General features: G+C 52.2%; 1 protein-coding gene across 1 annotated transcript in view; it reads right to left on the minus strand.

Moving 5' to 3' along the window:
* Positions 1-17,102, minus strand: part of SLC4A3 (solute carrier family 4 member 3) — an 86,048-nt gene extending 68,946 nt beyond the window's left edge. The window contains exons 1-5 of the mRNA XM_044978494.1: positions 16,752-17,102; positions 9,810-9,962; positions 6,985-7,141; positions 2,663-2,994; positions 2,235-2,374 (exon numbers count right to left, since the gene is read on the minus strand). Coding sequence (XP_044834429.1) covers positions 2,235-2,374; positions 2,663-2,994; positions 6,985-7,141; positions 9,810-9,863 — 683 coding nt within the window. The 5' untranslated portion in view covers positions 9,864-9,962; positions 16,752-17,102. The remainder of the gene's footprint in view (positions 1-2,234; positions 2,375-2,662; positions 2,995-6,984; positions 7,142-9,809; positions 9,963-16,751) is intronic.
* Positions 17,103-19,976: the final 2,874 nt, after the last annotated feature.

Consider the following 19,976-nt stretch of genomic DNA (forward strand, 5'->3'; position numbering starts at 1 on the left):
GCCTTCCTCTGCCAAACTGAAGACCCAATTATCAAAGATCTGTTCCCCATATGGGTATTTATAGACTGTGATCTAGTCATATATTAATGTTCTCTTTTATAAGTAAAAGAGATTGAGCTCTTGGAATCTATGACTATCAGGGCTTGTCTTCACGCACAGCGCTGCACCTGTGCAGCCGTGTCACTGTAGTGCTTTAGTGAAGGGGTCAACAAACATGTGGACAAGGGGGAGCCAGTGGACATAGTACACTTAGATTTCCAGAAAGCCTTTGACAAGGTCCCTCACCAAAGGCTGTTACGTAAATTAAGCTGTCATGGGATAAAAGGGAAGGTCCTTTCATGAACTGAGAACTGGTTAAAGGACAGGGAACAAAGGGTAGGAATTAATGGTACATTTTCAGAATGGAGAGGGGTAACTAGTGGTATTCCCCAACGGTCAGTCCTAGGACCAATCCTATTCAATTTATTCATAGATGATATGGAGAAAGGGGTAAACAGTGAGGTGGCAAAGTTTGCAGATGATACTAAACTGCTCAAGATAGTTAAGACCAAAGCAGATTGTGAAGAACTTCAGAAAGATCTCACAAAACTAAGTGATTGGGCAACAAAATGGCAAATGAAATTTAATGTGGCTAAATGTAAAGTAATGCACATCGGAAAAAATAACCCCAACTATACATACAATATGATGGGGGCTAATTTAGTTACAACGAGTCAGGAAAAAGATCTTGGAGTCATCGTGGATAGTTCTCTGAAGACGTCCACACAGTGTGCAGAGGCGGTCAAAAAAGCAAACAGGATGTTAGGAATCATTAAAAAGGGGATAGAGAATAAGTCTGAGAATATCTTATTGCCCTTATATAAATCCATGGTACGCCCACATCTCGAATACTGCATACAGATGTGGTCTCCTCATCTCAAAAAAGATATACTGGCATTAGAAAAGGTTCAGAAAAGGGCAACTAAAATGATCAGGGGTTTGGAGAGGGTCCCATATGAGGAAAGATTAAAGAGGCTAGGACTCTTCAGCTTGGAAAAGAGGAGACTAAGGGGGGATATGATAGAGGTATATAAAATCATGAGTGATATGAAGAAAGTGGGTAAGGAAAAGTTATTTACTTATTCCCATAATACAAGAACTAGGGGTCACCAAATGAAATTAATAGGCAGCAGGTTTAAAACAAATAAAAGGAAGTTCTTCTTCATGCAGCGCACAGTCAACTTGTGGAACTCCTTGCCTGAGGAGGTTGTGAAGGCTAGGACTATAACAGGGTTTAAAAGAGAACTGGATAAATACATGGTGGTTAAGTCCATTAATGGGTATTAGCCAGGATGGGTAGGAATGGTGTCCCTAGCCTCTGTTTGTCAGAGGATGGAGATGGATGGCAGGAGAGAGATCACTTGATCATTGCCTGTTGGGTTCACTCCCTCTGGGGCACCTGGCATTGGCCACTGTCGGTAGACAGGATACTGGGCTGGATGGACCTTTGGTCTGACCCAGTACGGCCGTTCTTATGTTCTTATGAAGACGTTATTGTGCTGACGGGAGAGCTTCTCCTATCGGGGGAGTTAGCTACAGCTCTCACGCAGGTGGGTTCTGTCAGTGGGAGAAGCTGGGGATTAGGTCGGTGTAACTGCGTCGCTCAGGAAGTGGATTTTAAAGCATTAGAAAACAAGCCTAGGCCAGGTCTACACTACTCCTGGCCTGGGCATGTTTTCTAATGCTTTCATCATTCTTGTGGCTCTTCTCTGAACTCTCTCCAATTTATCAACATCCTTCGTGAACTGTGAACTCCAGACCTGGGTGCAGGGTTCCAGCAGGGGTCGCCTCAGTGCCGAATACAGAGGTAAAATAACCTCTCGACTCCTGCGTTTGTGCATCTCAGGATCCCATTAGCTCTTTTGGCCACAGCATCACACTGGGAGCTCATATTGAGCTGATTCTCCACCATGACCCCCAAATCTTTCTCAGAGTCATGGCTTCCCAGGAGAGAGTAAAGACCTGCATGTATGGCCTTCACTCTTTGTAAATTCATGCGTCTAGGAACATTTAGCCATTAAAGTGCATATTGTTTGCTTGCACCCAGCTTACCAAGGTCTCCAGATTGCGCTGCATCAATGATTTGTCCTCTTTATTCTTTACCTCTCCCACAATTTTTGTATTATCTGCAAACATTATCAGTGATGATGTTATGTTTTGATCGATCAGCCAGCCCCAGGTCAAGTCCATCCTACCTGCCAAGAGAGGCCAGGCCCGTCTCCTGCAGCAGGTCAGCACGGTGTGGCATCGGTGACATGACGCCACACTCCTTCTCCACATGGAACCATGCAGAGGCCAAGGCACCGCAGGATTCATCGTCACTCCCAATGGTGAACTGCAGAGAGGAGACAACTTTGAGCACAAGAACCAGACCCTCCACACAGGGAAAGGATGGTCCTAGATCTTCCCCGCACTGCTCCCCTCAGATGTGAGCCATCCTAGACCTAACCCTCTGCCACCCAGGGTATGGACCATCCTAGCCCCTCCTCCCCAGGGTGTGAACTATCTCAGCTCCTCTCATCACCTAGCGCATAGCCCATCCCAGATCCTACCCCTTATTGACCCCCAGCACCCAGTGGTGGAGCCTGCCAGACTCTCCCGGCCCCTCCCACCCCAGCCTTGCCTTTGGTTTGCTAGGGGGCTCAGGCTTAGGAGCGTCCTTCTTCTCATGAGCCTCTGTCTCTGACTCTGGTGAGACCTCTTTCTCCAGGGCCTCTTCTGCCTCTGACTCTCCTTCCTCCTCCTCGTCCCCCTCTTCCTCCTCCTTGTCCCCCTCCTCCTCCTCCACTTCCTGGATGGTGGGAGTGATGTCCGAGGGGGGCACCGAGGTTTTTTTCTTTTTTCTCTTTCTCCTCTTCCTCCGGCTGGCATGGGAGAGCCTCTTCTGGAACTTGAGGGCAGGAGGCAGGTGGGTGGAAAGGGGATGGTGGATGTGGTGGGAGGTTTGGCGATGGACTGAGGAAGACAGAGAGAGTCAGTGGCAGGAGGCAGCAGGGACAAACACCGCCAGGCACCTCAGAAACCACTCCAGGAAACTGCACGGAGGGGGGAATTAAGGGCCGGGGGAGAGCCCACAGGGCCAGAGCAAACCTCCTTAGCTATGAGGGAAGGATATGAGCCAGACCTGCTTGGTAACCCTCACTAGCCCATCATTACACTCCATGATGGAGCTGTCTCTGCTCAGTGCGCTGCACAGCAGGGGAGGGCACATCCAGTGGGCTACTGAGAGCTTCAAGGCCAACAGGCTGCCTGTGCTCCTTAGCCTGGCAGAAGTAGGATAGACCTTTTACAAACCGCCCTCCTCTGTCCACAAAAATGCTAGAGGCCACATCTTTTAGGGCCTTCTAATTCCAGGTGCACCATGAGAGCACAATCATGTAGGCGGCCCAGTACCTGACTGCAGGTGCAAATTCAGTCCTTAGTGACCTGTTTGATAGAACTTGGGCCTCCAGGTACCAATGGAAGGCTACTTTTTAAAAATCTGGATCAAAACCAAGAAGAGACAAGCTTTTAGTTTAAACCAATCCACAGAAAGGAATTTGCTGGGTATGAAGCCACAGGAGTCACAGGGACTGTGCAACAAGAAGAAATGAGTGGCATTACTGTGCATTGCCTCAAATACACTAATTGTCACCACACTGGTGTACTAGGAAACATAAACTTATCATTCCACATGAAAGGAAAGAAAGGTGCTTTTACAGGGCTTTACTGGAGACAGAGAGCCTCCCCAAGACAACCTGCTGGAGACACACTGACTCTGTGGGACTTGGAGCAGAGACATTGAGACAGCCAGAGAGGCAGCTGGAAGTCACCAAAACACTGGTGGCTCCGCAGGGTGTGCAGCTTTGGATCTACGCAGCAGCTCTTTCTGCCACATTTTGTGCAATCCGCTTTTATTTCAGGCTTTCCCCTCTTTCCTATCATAAACCAATCAAATCTGCTTGGATTGAAAAGTGGCCTACAAAGGACTGTTTAAAATGGGAGCTTGCACCCCCTCCTCTGCACACAAGCCAGCCAGGTTCACTGTTGTTCCAGTTTTGCTTTGGTTTGGTTTTTCAAGCATTTTGTGATGGTGTTTTGGGTGGGGGGGATTTTGTTTGGTTTTTGGGCTTGTTTTTTCCCCCTAGAAATGTCAGGATTGTTGAGTCTGCCCTGCCCTGGTCCTACTGGAGAAGCTTTTGGCCAGGCAGAAGGGTGCTTCAGGGACGTGTATTATGAGCTCTCAGACATCAATTGAAGGAGCAGAGCTCTTACTCTTTAACAAAAGTTTCTTTCACCCAAAATGTTCATTGGCCATTTGAGTTAAATATTCATGCCCAAAACCAAACTGGAACCAAAGCACTTTACACAGACGGCAGACCGAAAATCCCCCTTGTGCTGCTGCTCCAGCTTCCACTCCCTTGGCTCTTCTCTGCTCACGAGAGAGTCTCCAGAGTGTGCAAGGCCTGAATTGCTTAAGACTTATTAAGTGGGTGGGGGGGGGAATGACAGAACTAAATCCACCAGTGCTACCGGGGCTCTTTCACCAGCATAAAGGCACAAACAAAGGTGCAAGCCCAGTCTCTCCCCTCTGAGACCACTGAAATGGGTCATCATGTGGCAAGTTAAGCTGAGACAGAGAACCTGAACACTGACCTGACGGAAGGCTTGAGCTGCCTGCCAAGAGCAAGAGATTCTGCAATCTCTATCCCGAAACAGTGCTGAGAAAGGGCTGGCATATCCCTGCTTGGCCACCAGAAGAGAGGAACTCTACACTCGACCTCTGTGCACTGGGCCTTCTGAGTCAGGATTGAGCATTCGTAACAAGAAAGCACATCTCAGAGCTAAAACCACCACATCTCTCTTCTAAATACAGGATTTGCACATTCTCCCATGATTCACCTGCACCTTGGTACCTCCTCCCAACTTGGCCCTCTGCCCCTTTGTGTGCACCCAGCACATCCTCTCCTTCCCTGCTCCACGGCCTCTCTTGTCCACCTGGAAAGCTCTGCCTCAGCCGCTCCTTTTAAATCTGTCTTCAACAAGATAAATATGGAAAAGGAGTTTGAACAATCCATCTGGAAGGAAGAGTCTGTACAATGGCTCCTGACAAGGAGCAGGGGACGTTTGTAAAATCTGAACATATACAATTCCGTGGGCTCAGATGATGTCATTCTAGGATCTTAAGAGAATTAGCTCATGAATTTACTGACCCATTGATAATTAGTTCTGAAGAGTCCTGGATAAAGTGGAGAGGCATCAAAAGACTAGAGGAAAACAAATGTGGTCCTGACTTCCAAAAAAGGAAAGAGGAATGAGCATCTCAATCACCACTCAATAACGCTCCCTTCTCTCTCCAGAAAAATATTGGACACTAAAAATCTAGAGTCAGTTTTTCAGAGAAACCTCTGTCCTGCTGGTACAAGCAAACACCTCCATGCACACACTTCCAGCACTAACACCTATATATGCAGGTGATACTTCTGAGTGGAAGTTCGATCACTAATCTATTCAGGTGTTAGAATCTGTCATCTTAAGGCACAACTGTTAGTGCTCAGCAACTCCATGTCCAGGTGATTGCGTGCACTGATGTTTTGAAAATATGGAAGCTAGGGGGAAATGGAAGCATGAGCAATAAGCAGCTGTTGGGCGTGGTTTATAACAGAGACGACAGTGCTTTTTTGACAGAAGTTCCAAAGGAGTGGCCAACCAGAAAGCAGCATGTGTGATATATGTGAAATTTAATAACATATTTGAGATTGTGTCTCACAAAATCTAAACTGGAAAATAAATTAAATTGACGTGCAGTGAAACACCAGAGCTTGGAAAATTTGTCAGACACTTGCTAGCCAGAAGACTAAATCTACTGGCTTCCCTCTCTGTCCCTCACCCCTGGCTGCTGAGGGCAGTCTCTGCTGCTCTGGCCCTTCTGTGAACAGCTCCCATGCCTGCCTCTCCTGCTGTTCCCCAAGCAGCTGCAGAATGAAACCAACATGATTCTGAGAGACAAGGTGGATGAGGTAATATCTTTTATTGTACCAACTTCTCTCACTAACTGAAGTTGGTCCAGTAGAAGATACTACCTCACCACCTTGTCGCTCTAATACCCTGGTACTGACGTGGCTACAACACCAGGGCCGGCTCCAGACCCCAGCGCGCCAAGCGCGTGCTTGGGACGGCGTGCCGCGGGAGGGCGGCAGGCAGCTCTGGTGGACCTCCCGCAGGCGTGCCTGCGGAGGGTCCGCTGGTCCTGCGGCTCCGGTGGAGCATCCGCAGGCACGCCTGCGGGAGGTCCACCGGAGCCACGAGACCAGCGGACCCTCCGCAGGCACATCTGCAGGAGGTCCACCGGATCCGCGGGACCTGCGACCGCCAGAGCGCCCCCCACGGCGTGCCGCCCTGCTTGGGGCGGCGCAATTCCTAGAGCTGCCCCTGTACAACACCATTGCATAGAACATGATTCTGGTCGGTTTCATGGCTGCTATTGAGAAAGCTATAGGCATGCCTGAACCTGTGGCACCAGGAGCTTTGCAGCTGTTTATCTGCAGATTCAGAAAGGCAGCTTGTCTTCAGGCTGCATTTGGAAGTTTCTTCACAGACATAAGGTCAAGAGATGTTTTTCAACAGAAAACTTAAGTTCTGTGGAAATTGCTGTGATGGTTCCCAGTTGCCAGGGTGAGGAGGCGAGTGGATTCCCAGCCTCTGAGGAATGCTATCCTGTGGACTGAAATTGGCAAAACCTTTACACAAGAGGTGACAATAAAAAGTAGCTGACAGAGAATGGGGGCTACAGGCATGGGGTTGAGACTGGGTATATGCAACCACTTCCTTAACGGTCTGCAGGAAGCGGGTAAACAGCACATTACTGAGATCTGCAGACCAGACTGAGCCCCAAGAGTATAGAGGGGTTTGGTTTGAAGGACAGTTGTGGGCACAGAGGCGGGTAGAGTGTTCAAACCTACATACATTCAAAATCTCTCTCACTGTAGTTGCGTCTCTGCTCTTCCAGATCCCTTGATGCTGACTTGCTTATCAGGTCCCCAAACCTCTTGATTGACAAGGTCTTATCCAAATCCTCATCATCCTCGGCGGGGAGAAAGGCCTCCTCAGCATTATTGCTGTCCTGCACAGAAACAGCCGGATAGCAATCAAGCCCTGTATAGCCCTCCAGATCTCAGGGCCCCACAAATGGCACACCACTTCGCATGAGCTCAGGAGCTACCACAAAGCAGCAAACACTGTGGAGCTACTCACACCACAGTGATGCAGGCTATGAAAGTACCTAGAGGCAGAACCCCAATCTGAACTGAGAGCCAGAAAAAAAACACAGCAGGGCCCCCAAGCCTGGACCCCCCACATCCCAATGGCCTCTCCTCATCATCACAGCCACTAGTACCTTGTCTGTGCTGCTCCAGTCTCTCCCCAGGGAAGGCGCTTACAACACCTACTAGTGAGGGTCCATCCCATTGCCTAATTGCTCTCACAGATAAGGAACATATCCTGTGTTTAGATGGAACTTCCCCTTGCTCAGTTCAGGCGGCTGCAGAGTCTGTGCTAGTTTTCACCCTACAATCCTGCTGCTCCCTTTAGGTATGTAGTGAGGGTGGTACTGTGTCCTAGAGCTTCCTCTTTCAATAGGGATGAGGGGCTAATGTCTCAAACCCACTCTGAAGGCCCCAGTGAGTGAGGAACTCAGACGTGAGACTTCCTCCCCACAGTTGCTCCTATGACACTGGCTGCCCCACACTCTCCCCTCTCTGATGAGGCCTGTGCCCCTAGTCTCTGGGGTGTCTGAACCCTGCTGGTTTACTTAGGAGTCTCTCACCTGCTGCCTGTTTATCTCAGGATGCACACGCCAGTGCTCCGCTTTTTCCTTGTACAGAGGCTAGCACACTAGCTTGAACACTAAGCTCTGGCACTTCTGCCCCTTCCACTTCCTAAGCAGAAGCAGCTGGTAAAATTTTCCACCAGCATAGCCCGAAATGCCAGTGCTGAGCTGTGGTGGACTCCTCTGTTTCCATGGTAACAGGAGGCCCAACTGTGACAGATCTGTCTGTGCTGACCTGGAACAGGCAGCAAAATGGCCTCAGCCAACCTCCCCCCCACACTCCCAGCCTGCTCTCAGCCCCAGCAGCCCAGCTGGGGGCACTCTGCAAGCTGCCAGGAGCTGCTACCCTGCTGTGGGCTGCCCAGGGATTTGGGAACTGCCGCCCCATAGAAACCAGACCCAGCAGGCCCTAGCCCTCTACTCTGTCCTGTAAGGAGCACTTGGTGGGACTGCGCTCTGGTGGGTGCTGAAGCCAGCTGTGTCCAGTTCTCCTTGCCCAGAAGGGCCACGAGGCAGAGGGGAGGATGGGGACAAAGGGAGAAGTGGGGAGAAAAGCCGTGGTACTGCTGAGAAGTGCAAGACTCTGCCCGTCCGTCTGTCTGTCACTGTCATTCACCTCAGTACCCAGGCGTCAGCCACCCCTATAAGGCAGGGAGTGTGAGTCTGACTTTCAAAAGGCTTCAGCTATACAGCTGCCATTGAAGCCAAGCCCAAGCGATGCACTGTCTTCTCCACTTTGACTCCCTGGCAATAGGAGTATGCAGCACATTTCATTAGGGTGTGCACCCAGGGAATTTTATTTATTTTTTTTTTAAAGGTGAACATCATAAAGGTTGGGGTGCGGGAGGGAGTGCAGGGAGTGGGAGGGGTGCGGTGTGCAGGAAGGGGCTCAGGGCAAGGGATTGGGGCAGAGGAGGGGTGCAGGGTGTATGAGGGGGCTCAGGGCAGGGGGTTGGGGTGCAGGAGGGGTGCGAGGTGCAGGCAGGTGGCTTAGGGCAGGGAGTTGGGGTGCATGGGGGTGCAGGCAGGTGGCTTAGGGCAGGGAGTTGGGGTGCAGGAGGGGTGCAGGATGTGGCAGGGGGCTCAGGGCAGGGAGTTGGAGGCGGGGTGCAGGAAGGGGCTCAGGGCAGGAGGTTGGGATGCAGAAGGGATGCAGCAGGGGGCCCAGGACAGGGAGTTGGGGTGCAGGGTGCAGGCAGGGGGCTCAGGGCAGGGAGTTGGGGGGTGGGGTGCAGGAGGGGTTCAGGCTCCAGCCCGTCGCCACTTACCTGCAGTGGCACGCTCCCTGCCTGCCTGCCCTGGACCCACATCCAGGGCTGCCCAGAGGATTCAGGGGACCTGGGGCACAGCAATTTTGGGGGCCCCTTCCATAAAAAAAAGTTGCAATATTATATTCTCATGGGGGCCCCTGTGGGGCCCGGGGCAAATTGCCCCACTTGCTCCCCATCTGAGCAGCCCTGCCCACGCCACCCTGCTCACCACGTCCCGGCGCAGCCCCTGGGGGAGGGCACAGGCCTCCGCGCGCTGCCCTTGCCATGCCTCCAGGTACCTCCCCCAAAGCTCCCATTGGCCACGGTTCCCCGCTCCCGACCAATGGGAGCTGTGGGGGGCGGTGCCTGGAGCAACACAGGGAGCCCTCTGCCCCCCCCCCCGGGGCCCCAGGGACATGGTGCCAGCCGCTTCTGAGAGCAGCACGGGGCCTGTGGCACCACGGGGGCAAATCCCGTGGGCTGGATCCAAAGCCCTGAGGGGCTGGATCCGGCCCATGGGCATTAGGGCGCACCCCGTGCGCATGCCTGTCCCTGCTCTCACCGAGGCCTGAGGCACTTGGGAGACCAACGAGGACGTCCCCAGATGCTGTGAATGCCCTGGCCAGAGCACAGGCAGATCTCTGCACTCAGTCCTGCAAGAACAGGGCTCCTTAGGAAGGGCCAGAGTCATTGCTGTTGGATTTCCACCTCACCTGATGCAGGTTGACGAAGACACCTCCTATGGGAGGGGACTCTCCAGCTGCCATGTTGGTTCAGGACCTAAGGACCGTCATGCCAAGTCTGGGCAAATCTCAACCTTTCTCTTTCATATGAAGGCATCCAGAAAACCTGGAGAGTGGCATAACCTGAGGGGAGAGAGCAGGACAAGACAATGTGTCACCTGCTGCACTAACCTGCTTGTGGCCCTTCATCCCTCCACTGGCTGCCATATGCAAAGGGCTCAGTACCTCCCGTTCAGCCAGGACATCCTCCCCTCACTGGGCAGCCCCTGAACCTAGCAGTGCAAGGCTTTGATTTTGTGCCGAGCAAATGGAGAGCTCCATCAGGATGGCACAGATTGCTCTGCCTGGTGCCAGCCCTGGTCCACTAGCCAGTGTGGAAGGGAGGACATAGCCCTGACATCTCTGCCCCTTTCCAAATGACTTATACCGGGGAGAGAGCAAGGGCTTGGCTGTCCCTGCTCACTGGGACTACTCCTGTGCTCTGTTCTTACAAGAGGAGAAAAGGCTTCTTGTGCCCCCACTCCCACATGTACTTGTGCAAAGGCAGATAACAAGTTGACCCCCAATGGGAAGGATAAACCAAGAAAGCCATTATGCAGAGAGGGTGGGATGGGAGGAGGCAGAGTAAGAGTACCATGTTAATTAGGTGAGTTAACTCCAGAGAGGACTGTGAGGAACTTCAGAGGGACCTAAACAAGCTAGGGCAATGGGTAACACGAGGACAAGTGGTTCAGTGTTGATAAATGCAAAGCAATGAACATTAGAAGAAAAATCTTAAACTTCTCATACACTTTCCAGAGTTCTAAATGAACTGTATCAACTCAGGAAAGGGATCTGGGCAGCTCCGCAGACAGCTCAATGGAAACCCCTGCTCAATGGGCAACTGGAATTATAAACAAGATGTGAAGAGCATAAGGGATGGGAAGGAGAACAACATAGAAAATATTATAATTCCCTTATGTAAATCAATGGTGTGGCCTAATGTACAATCGTGTGTGCAGTACCAGCCAACACATCTCACACAGGATACTGTAGACATAGAGGGGGGTCAGAGATGGGCAATGAGTATGATAAAGGGCCTGAAAAAACTCTCCTATGAAGAGAGATTGAAAAGATTTGGACTGTTACTTTAGAAAGGAGATGAAGAAGAGAGGACATGAGAAAAGTAGCTAAAATACTGAATGGGATAAAGAAGGGAGATTGGGAACTCCTGTTCTCCCTGTTTCACAGCATAACTTTGAAAAGTGGGAGAGCCATGTCTCCCTTGGCCTAACCCTCCTTCCCCCACCTCCCAGTTCCGGGGGCCCAAATGTTGTTTGAACCCAGGGTCCCAATAAAAATTAATCCACCTCTGGTTATGGATTAATCATCGTAGCAGTGGAAAAATATCTGCAGGCTTTGCATCTGTTCTGGCAGGATCTGGTGCTGCTTTGAGTGGGTGTGTCCTGGTCTGTGGGGAGATTGCTTCTAATGATGAGCTTGGTATGGTTGGGGGGTTGTCTGAAGGCCAGTAGCAGGGCTTTGGAAAAGATTTCTTTCAGGATGTGGTCCACATTGAGTATCGTTGTCATGGGCGACAGGTATAATAGGCCAGGGGACACTAAGCCTCCCCTGGTGTGGCCACCACCGGACTCCTGGGACTGCCTGCGCTCCACCCCTTCCCTGAGGTCCCCACTGCCCACCACTGCCTGGTGAGTCATTCCCTCTTCTCCTCCACTCCAGTGCCCCCCATAGAGGTTCCCACAGCTCGAGGCATCCCTCCCCACCCGCCCGCCATGTCCTTCCATTCCCCACTGCTCCATGAGATCCCCCTACCTGCCACAACCCTCCTTACTCCCCTCTCCCGGGAAGCCAGCGGGGGCTCAGCTCCAGCAGGTGGCCCAGAGTGGCTTGGGGCTCGGGCCAGCAGGCTGCCTGGAGTGGCCTGGAATAGCTTGGGCAGGGCCGGCTTTAGGAACTGCGGGGCCTGATTCGAATACCCGGTGGCAGTCAGGGTCTTCGGCGGCACTTTGGCAGCGGAGGGTCCTTCACTCACTCCGGGTCTTCTCTGGCACGGAAGGACCCCCCACCCCCGCCAAAATGCTGCCGAAGACCCGGAGCGAGTGAAGGACCCCCTGCCACTGAAGTGCCGCCGAAGCGGGATATGTCTACAAAGAAGTACACTGCAATTTTGAGGCTGCACACACAGGCCATACTGACAAGAAGGTGACCAAAACCCTTCCATGTGGCTCTAGTGGGATCTCGTGTGAGATACTGCATTCAGTTCTGGGTACAATGCCAGAACGACATTAACAATTGGTGTCTCAAGGATCCACTCTACAACCAGTGCTGTTATTAATGATCTTGGAAAGACAGTGAGCAAGGAGGTGGCAAAAAGGTACAGATGACACAGAATTATTTAGGGTTGTCAAGACTGGAGAAGACTGTGAAGATCTTCAGAGGGAACTCACAAAGTTAGGAGAATGGGCAGTGTGGGCCATATGAAATTCAGGGCAAAATCCTGGCCCCACTGAAGTCTATGGGAGTTCTGTCATTTAATTCAACACAGCCAGAATTTCACCCTCAGTGTTGACAAATGCAAGATAATGCACATTAGAACCCACATGAAATTGAACCTCTCACACACCTCACTGGGTTCTAAAATAGTTGTAACCCCCCAGGAATGAGACCTGGGCAAACACAAAGTCAGGCTTTGTAAGGAATGGGATGGAGAACAATGGAAATATTCCAATGCCGTTCTGTAAATCCGTGGGACACTTTTCCTGGGGATACTGTATTCAGTTCTGGTCATCTAGCTAAACAGAGATAGAGCAGAAGTAAAGGGGATCAGACATGGGCAAAGAACATTATGAGAGGCTTGGAAAAACATCTGTTTGAAGACAGATTAAAGACACTGGGGCTGTTCAATTTAAGAGGGGACATGATAAAGGTATGTATAGTAAGGTATGGCAGAAAGAAGGCAAAACGGGCACCTTTCCTTACCTTCTCTCAACATAAGAACAAGTGCTTAATGAAACTGAAAGGCAGCAAATGTAAAACCTACACAAGGAAACAACACTTTATTACAGAAGGCATAATTAGCCCGTGGAACTCAGCGCCACAATACAGTAAGGCCAATTGTTAGTGAGGTTAACAATAGGATTAGGGATTTGTATGGAACATGTCCTCTCCTTGTCCATTCATCTCCTTGTCCATTGAAACGGCTATTACCAGATACTTTCAGAGACAGGATACTGAGCTCCCGGTCTGACTCACAGATTCCAAGGCCATAAGGGCCTAGTCTGACCTCCTGAATAACACAGACCATAGAATTCACCCAAAATAATTCCTAGAGCAGATCTTGAAAAAAAAATCCAATCTTGATTTTAAAATTGCTAGTGAGTATCCACCATGACCCTTGGTAAATTGTTCCAATGGTTAATTACTCTGTTAAAAACGTACACCTTATTTCCAATCTGAATTTGTCTAGCTTCAACTTCTAACTACTGGATCATGTTAGACCTTCCTCTGCTAGACTGAAGAGCTCATTATCAAATATTTGTTCCCCAGGAACAGGGCTGGCTCCAGGGTTTTTGCCGCCCCGAGCAGCAAAAATTTAAAAAAAAAAAAAAAGCCGCGATCGCGATCTGCAGCTCTACCGCCGCCGCTTCAGTCCTGGGCGGCAATTCGGTGGCAGGTCCTTCGCTCCGAGAGGGAGTGAGGGACCCGCCACTGAATTGCCACCCAAGACCCAGACGTGCCGCCCCTCACCGTTGGCCGCCCCAAGCAGCTGCTTGCTGGGCTGGTGCCTGGAGCCAGTCCTGCTCAGGAAGATACTTACAGACTGTGATCAAGTCAACCCTTAACCTTCTCTTTGTTAAACGAATTAAATTGCGTTCCTGGAGTCTATATGTTTTCTGATCCTTTAATCATTCTTGTGGCTCTTCTACCATTCTCGCAGGGTATTTTCTCCTATCCTATAACCTGAAAGGAGTTTAGAGAAGAACAAGTCTGAGGGCTGGAGGGATTGATTTAGAAAGAGAGATTAAGAGCTACATCAGTCTAGTTTGGGTAAGTGATGACTAAGGCGGGGGGTGGAGAGAACATGCCACAGTCTAGAAAGATCTCATGGGTATAAACACCGGTGAAGGATTTTTTTTTTCAGGGGGCCCAACAAAGTGTAACTCAAGAGGATCAATCTGAAATTAAGAAAGGGAAATTCAGGCTTAATCTGAGGAAAGTTTTGTGGCAGAGAGATCTACAAGTGAATGTGAACATCCCAGTCTGCTATGGTCTCCACATGGGTTTTCATATGAGGAATACAAGAAAAAACAACAGTCAAAGAAACTTTAAACACTGAGACTTTCATCCTTTTAGTGTCTACAAAGTTGTCTCTAGGTCCATGATTCAGCATTCCTGATGTAATTAATTTACAATAATAGAAGCATGACAGCATACCAGATTCAAAACAGAGGCTAAGAATTAAAGTCTACAAGAGCATGCGCTGATGTAGCTCACACTTTTCCTGTCCCCCTCGGCTTATGAATTACACTAGCTTGAACCTGTCCCACTTACCCAAGTGTAACGTACAGCCTCCATGCTCACACACTGCTGCTCTAAATTTGGCCCAGAGTCTAGCTGAGTGGAAGGGAACCTGTCTACATTGTAACACACGCTGCAGGGCTGGGAAAGAGGCAGACAGCGAGGAAAGCAGCTAATAAGAGTGGGTGAGAGGATATAAATTAAAGGAGGCATGTTACTGTAATTTAGGCAACTCCCACCGCACAGTTCTCCACTTACTTCAGTGGGATTCCATGCTGGTGCTGGGATCCCTCCTCTTGGAGCAACCTGCAGGATGGAAGCCTTAAGATTCCTTCCCTATTGGAAGAATAGGTCCTAGGCAGGCTTAAGGTAGTCTCACTGTAAGGAGCCTAACCTGCACCACCTCTGAATTTGGTCCTCTACATTCTTCTGGATTAGAGGTAACACTGGGTCTGAAATGTTTTTTGTAAGAAGGGCCCAGTGAGAAGGCCAAGTCTGACCACCCAAACTCCTGGGGACAGGGATTTGTAGCACGTACACTTACCAAGCTATGCAAGAATATTTTCCAGGCTCTGGAGCTGTCTCCTGAGGGAAGTGGTAGGTGCTCCATTGTTTGGTACACTGAAAGCAAGGCTGGAAAGAACCCTGTGGGGAACAATTCTGTTCCAGGCTCCCTGGAAAAGGAGTTTTGATGTGGGCTAAGAGGCATTTTCCATCTCTTAAGATCTATAATCCCATGAAGAGCAGCAGCCCCAACTAAGTGGGTTGAGATAAAACCAGAGGGATGGAGATAGAAACAGTATGAGAATCTAGGTGGTAGACGGTATTAAGTAGCTAGAAAAAGGAGAAAGAGGAGGAGTTCAAAGACAAGTGAGGAAAACGATTAGGGGCCTGGAAAGACTTTCCTATGCAGAGACATTGACTGGGACTGTTTAGTTCGGAGAGGAGATGAACAACAGGGGATATAAGAGAAGCATCAAAATAAAAAAGAGGTGTTGAGATGCCATGGTAGTAGGCCCGGTATAGGAACTTGACCAGAACTGAAAAGATAGATTCTGCACTCCTATTCCCCCCCTCTCATAACACAAAAACAAGGGGACACAGGATGAAACTGAAAGTGTTAACAAATGTAACACTAAGGAATGGGGAAAACTTTTTATGCAACACCTAATTAACCTATGGAACTCATCGCCACTGATATCAGAGAAACCAAGAGCACAACAGGATTCAGAAAGGGATTCGACATTTATATGGACGATGGTTACTTTAGACAGGGTAGCCTGAGGGGAGAATATCCACAACTGTCCACTTTGGATGTTTACACCTTCCCCTGAAGCCTCCAATACTTGCCACCGTCAGAGACGGGATACTAGACCAGATGGAGCACTGGTCTGATCTAGACAGAGAAATCACGCACAGATGATGAGGTATTAATACAAGAGACAATTACAAGGAAGGTCCCTACAACTGGGTTTCTGGGTAGCTATGGAGGGACACATACAGCTCAGGAAGAAAGGAACAGAGATGTACCCTGACAATTTATTGTGTGCGCACACTGTGTGTATGCCTGAGCCACAAGCTGATTAGACATCTACTGCATGTACACAGGACCCGACAGTGACGGGAGACTCAGACAAATATGTAGGCTGTGCATGAAAGCCTGCAGCACTGGGAGATGGGGACCCAGGGTAGGGTGCATGGACACTTCATGAAAACACAGAACACGCAGCATCAGGAAGCAATAGTGCAGATATCAGGTGTGCCGCCACCACAGGTACTTAGGAGCTAGCCTGTGGTACCAGAAGGTGAGACTCACAGGCCAGCTCTGCCAGCACCATGTGTACGGGTGCCCATGCCTCTCGGAGAGTGGAACACATTTTGCTGGTGCCCTGTTTATGCAGGAGTCTACAGCAATGGAAGAAGAGGACGCTGTGCAGGCTGCATAGGTGCCATGCTACATAGGAGCCTGCAGCACTGGGAGGCAGGGACCCACCTATGCCCTGTGCACCTGCTACTAGCCCTGTAATTTTGCTGTCTCACCTTCAGTGGTTCGCAAACCTTTCCCTCTCCTTGATCGCCCCTGCCTGCTGTCCGCGCCCCAGGGCTCCCTGGCTGGCACCGGAGGGAGGTGCCCCTCAAGCCCAGACATTTTGGGAAAGGCTGCAAGCTCGCGTCAGAAACCCAGGGCAGCAGCCCGCGGTAACACGGACCCCAGCAAGGGCTGCCGCCCTGGGCGCGGCGGGGGTGGAAGCAGCCCAGGCTGGAGCAGCTGCCGATGGGGACTCCAGACAGGCTTCTGGCCACACGTCTGTGTCAACGCCACGGGCGCGGAGCCGCCGAGAACGGCCGATGGAGGCGAGAGGCTGGCGGGCAGGGGGGCTAGTACCGTACCTCGCAACCGCGGAGAAGGAAGCAGAGCCGCTCGCCTCCGGCCAGGCGCCCCGGACACACGGCGCTGGGCAGGACTCCCTCCCGCCCCGCTCGGGCCGCCGCCGGACAGCGCTCAACACGCGGCTATGTCCCTGCCGAGGGCCAGGGAGGGCGGCTGGGTCAGGCACCGCCGCCGCCTCCGCTTCTCCAGCAGCCACACCGCCATGCACCGCATCGGGCTCCGCGCCGCGAGCGCCGAGCGCCGAGCCCGGCCGCCGGGAGTCACGCAGGGCTGGGGCGGCCTCCGGCACAGGCGACAGCCTGGAGACACACGCCTCCCTCCCGCGGCTGCTCCGCACCAGCTCCAGCGACCGCTTCCCCGGCCCGCAAGGCGCCGCGCCGCGCGAACGCGGGGCCAGCTCCGCGCGTTACCCTGCGCGCTGCCGTCACAGTGCCCGCTCCCGCCCCGGGGCATGCAACCCCCCCCCGCCGCAGGCTGCTCTGTGCAACCCCCCACCCCGGGGCATGCAATCCCCCCCCCCCGCCGCAGGCTGGGGTGGGCACACCGGTCACACCCGCCCCCCCCGCAGGCTGGTGTGAGCACACTGGTCACACCAGCCCCCCCACCCCTGGCACAGGCACTTCCCCCCCCCCCCCGCCGCAGGCTGCTCTGTGCAACCCCCCACCCCGGGGCAAGCAATCCCCCCCCCGCCGCAGGCTGCTCTGTGCAACCCCCCCCCCCGGGGCATGCAATCCCCCCCCCGCCGCAGGCTGGTGTGGGCACACCGGTCACACCCGCCCCCCCCGCAGGCTGGTGTGGGCACACTGGTCACACACCCTCCCCCCCGCCGCAGGCTGGTCTGTGCACACCGGTCACACCCGCCTCCCCACCCCTGGCACATGCAATCCCTCCCCCCCGCCGCAGGCTGGTGTGGACACACCGGTCACACCCGCCCCCCCCCCGCAGGCTGGTGTGGGCACACTGGTCACACGTGCCCCCCCACCCCTGGCACATACAATCCCCCCCCCCGCCGCAGGCTGCTCTGTGCACACCGGTCACACGTGCCCCCCCCCCCCGGGGCATGCAACCCTCCCTCCCCCCCGCCGCAGGCTGGTGTGGGCACACTGGTCACACGTGCCCACTCCCACCCCCGTGCTGGCTATGGCCAGGCCCCGACAGAGCGCAGCAGTCTTGCGGCTCACGCCTTGGCAGCCTGTGCAGCTGCGACATAAGGACATAAGAACGGCCATACTGGGTCAGACCAAAGGTCCATCCAGCCCAGCACACCGGTCACACCCGCCCCCCCCGCAGGCTGGTGTGAGCACACTGGTCACACCAGCCCCCCCACCCCTGGCACATGCAATTCCCCCCCCCCCCGCCGCCGGCTGCTCTGTGCAACCCCCCACCCCGGGGCCAGCAATCCCCCCCCCCGCCGCATGCTGCTCTGTGCAACCCCCCACCCCGGGGCATGCAATCCCCCCCCCGCCGCAGGCTGGTGTGGGCACACCGGTCACACCCGCCCCCCCCGCAGGCTGGTGTGGGCACACTGGTCACACACCCTCCCCCCCGCCGCAGGCTGGTCTGTGCACACCGGTCACACCCGCCTCCCCACCCCTGGCACATGCAATCCCTCCCCCCCGCCGCAGGCTGGTGTGGACACACCGGTCACACCCGCCCCCCCCCGCAGGCTGGTGTGGGCACACTGGTCACACCCGCCCCCCCACCCCTGGCACATACAATCCCCCCCCCGCCGCAGGCTGGTCTGTGCACACCGGTCACACCCGCCTCCCCACCCCTGGCACATGCAACCCGCCCCCCCCCCCGCAGGCTGGTGTGGGCACACTGGTCACACGTGCCCACTCCCACCCCCGTGCTGGCTATGGCCAGGCCCCGACAGAGCGCAGCAGTCTTGCGGCTCACGCCTTGGCAGCCTGTGCAGCTGCGACATAAGGACATAAGAACGGCCATACTGGGTCAGACCAAAGGTCCATCCAGCCCAGTATCTGTCTACCGACAGTGGCCAGTGCCAGGTGCCCCAGAGGGAGTGAACCTAGCAGACAATGATCAAGTGATCTCTCTCCTGCCATCCATCTCCACCCTCTGACAAACAGAGGCTAGGGACACCATTCCTTACCCATCCTGGCTAATAGCCATTAATGGATTTAACCTCCATTAATTTATCTAGTTCTCTTTTAAACCCTGTTATAGTCCTAGCCTTCACAACCTCCTCCACAGGTTGACTGTGCACTGTGTGAAGAACTTCCTTTTATTTTGCTGCTCATTAATTTCATTTGGTGGCCCCTAGTTCTTATATTATGGGAACAAGTAAATAACTTTTCCTTATTCACTTTCTCCACACCATGATTTTATAGACCTCTATCATATCCCCCCTTAGTCTCCTCTTTTCCAAGCTGAAAATTCCTGGCTTCCTTAATCTCTTCTCATATGGGACCCGTTCCAAACCACTAATCATTTTAGTTGCCCTTTTCTGAACTTTTTCTAATGCCAGTATAGCTTTTTTGAGATGAGGAGACTACATCTGTACACACTATTCAAGATGTGGGCATAGCATGGATTTATATAAGGGCAATAAAATATTCTCTGTCTTATTCTCTATCCCTTTTTTAATGATTCCTAACATCCTGTTTGCTTTTTTGACTGCTGCTGCACACTGCGTGGACGTCTTCAGAGAACTATCCACAATGACTCCAAGATCTTTTTCCTGATTTGTTGTAGCTAAATTAGCCCCCATCATGTTATATGTATAGTTGGGGTTATTTTTTCCAATGTGCATTACTTTATATTTATCCACATTAAATTTCATTTGCCATTTTGTTGCCCAATCACTTAGTTTTGTGAGATCTTTTTGAAGTTCGTCACAGTCTGCTTTGGTCTTAACTATCTTGAGCATCAGAGGGGGAGCCGTGTTAGTCTGGATCTGTAAAAGCAGCAAAGAATCCTGTGGCACCTTATAGACTAACAGACGTTTTGCAGCATGAGCTTTCGTGGGTGAATCCCCACTTCGTCGGATGCAAGTAGTGGAAATTTCCAGGGGCAGGTATATATATGCAAGCGAGAAGCAGGCTAGAGATAACGAGCTTGCTTCTTGCTTGCATATATATGCCCCTGGAAATTTCCACTACTTGCATCCGACGAAGTGGGCATTCACCCACGAAAGCTCATGCTCCAAAATGTCTGTTAGTCTATAAGGTGCCACAGGATTCTTTGCTGCTTTATCTTGAGCA

This window comes from Mauremys mutica, chromosome 10, assembly GCF_020497125.1.
Source record: "Mauremys mutica isolate MM-2020 ecotype Southern chromosome 10, ASM2049712v1, whole genome shotgun sequence".
In the NCBI taxonomy this organism is placed as follows: domain Eukaryota; kingdom Metazoa; phylum Chordata; order Testudines; family Geoemydidae; genus Mauremys; species Mauremys mutica.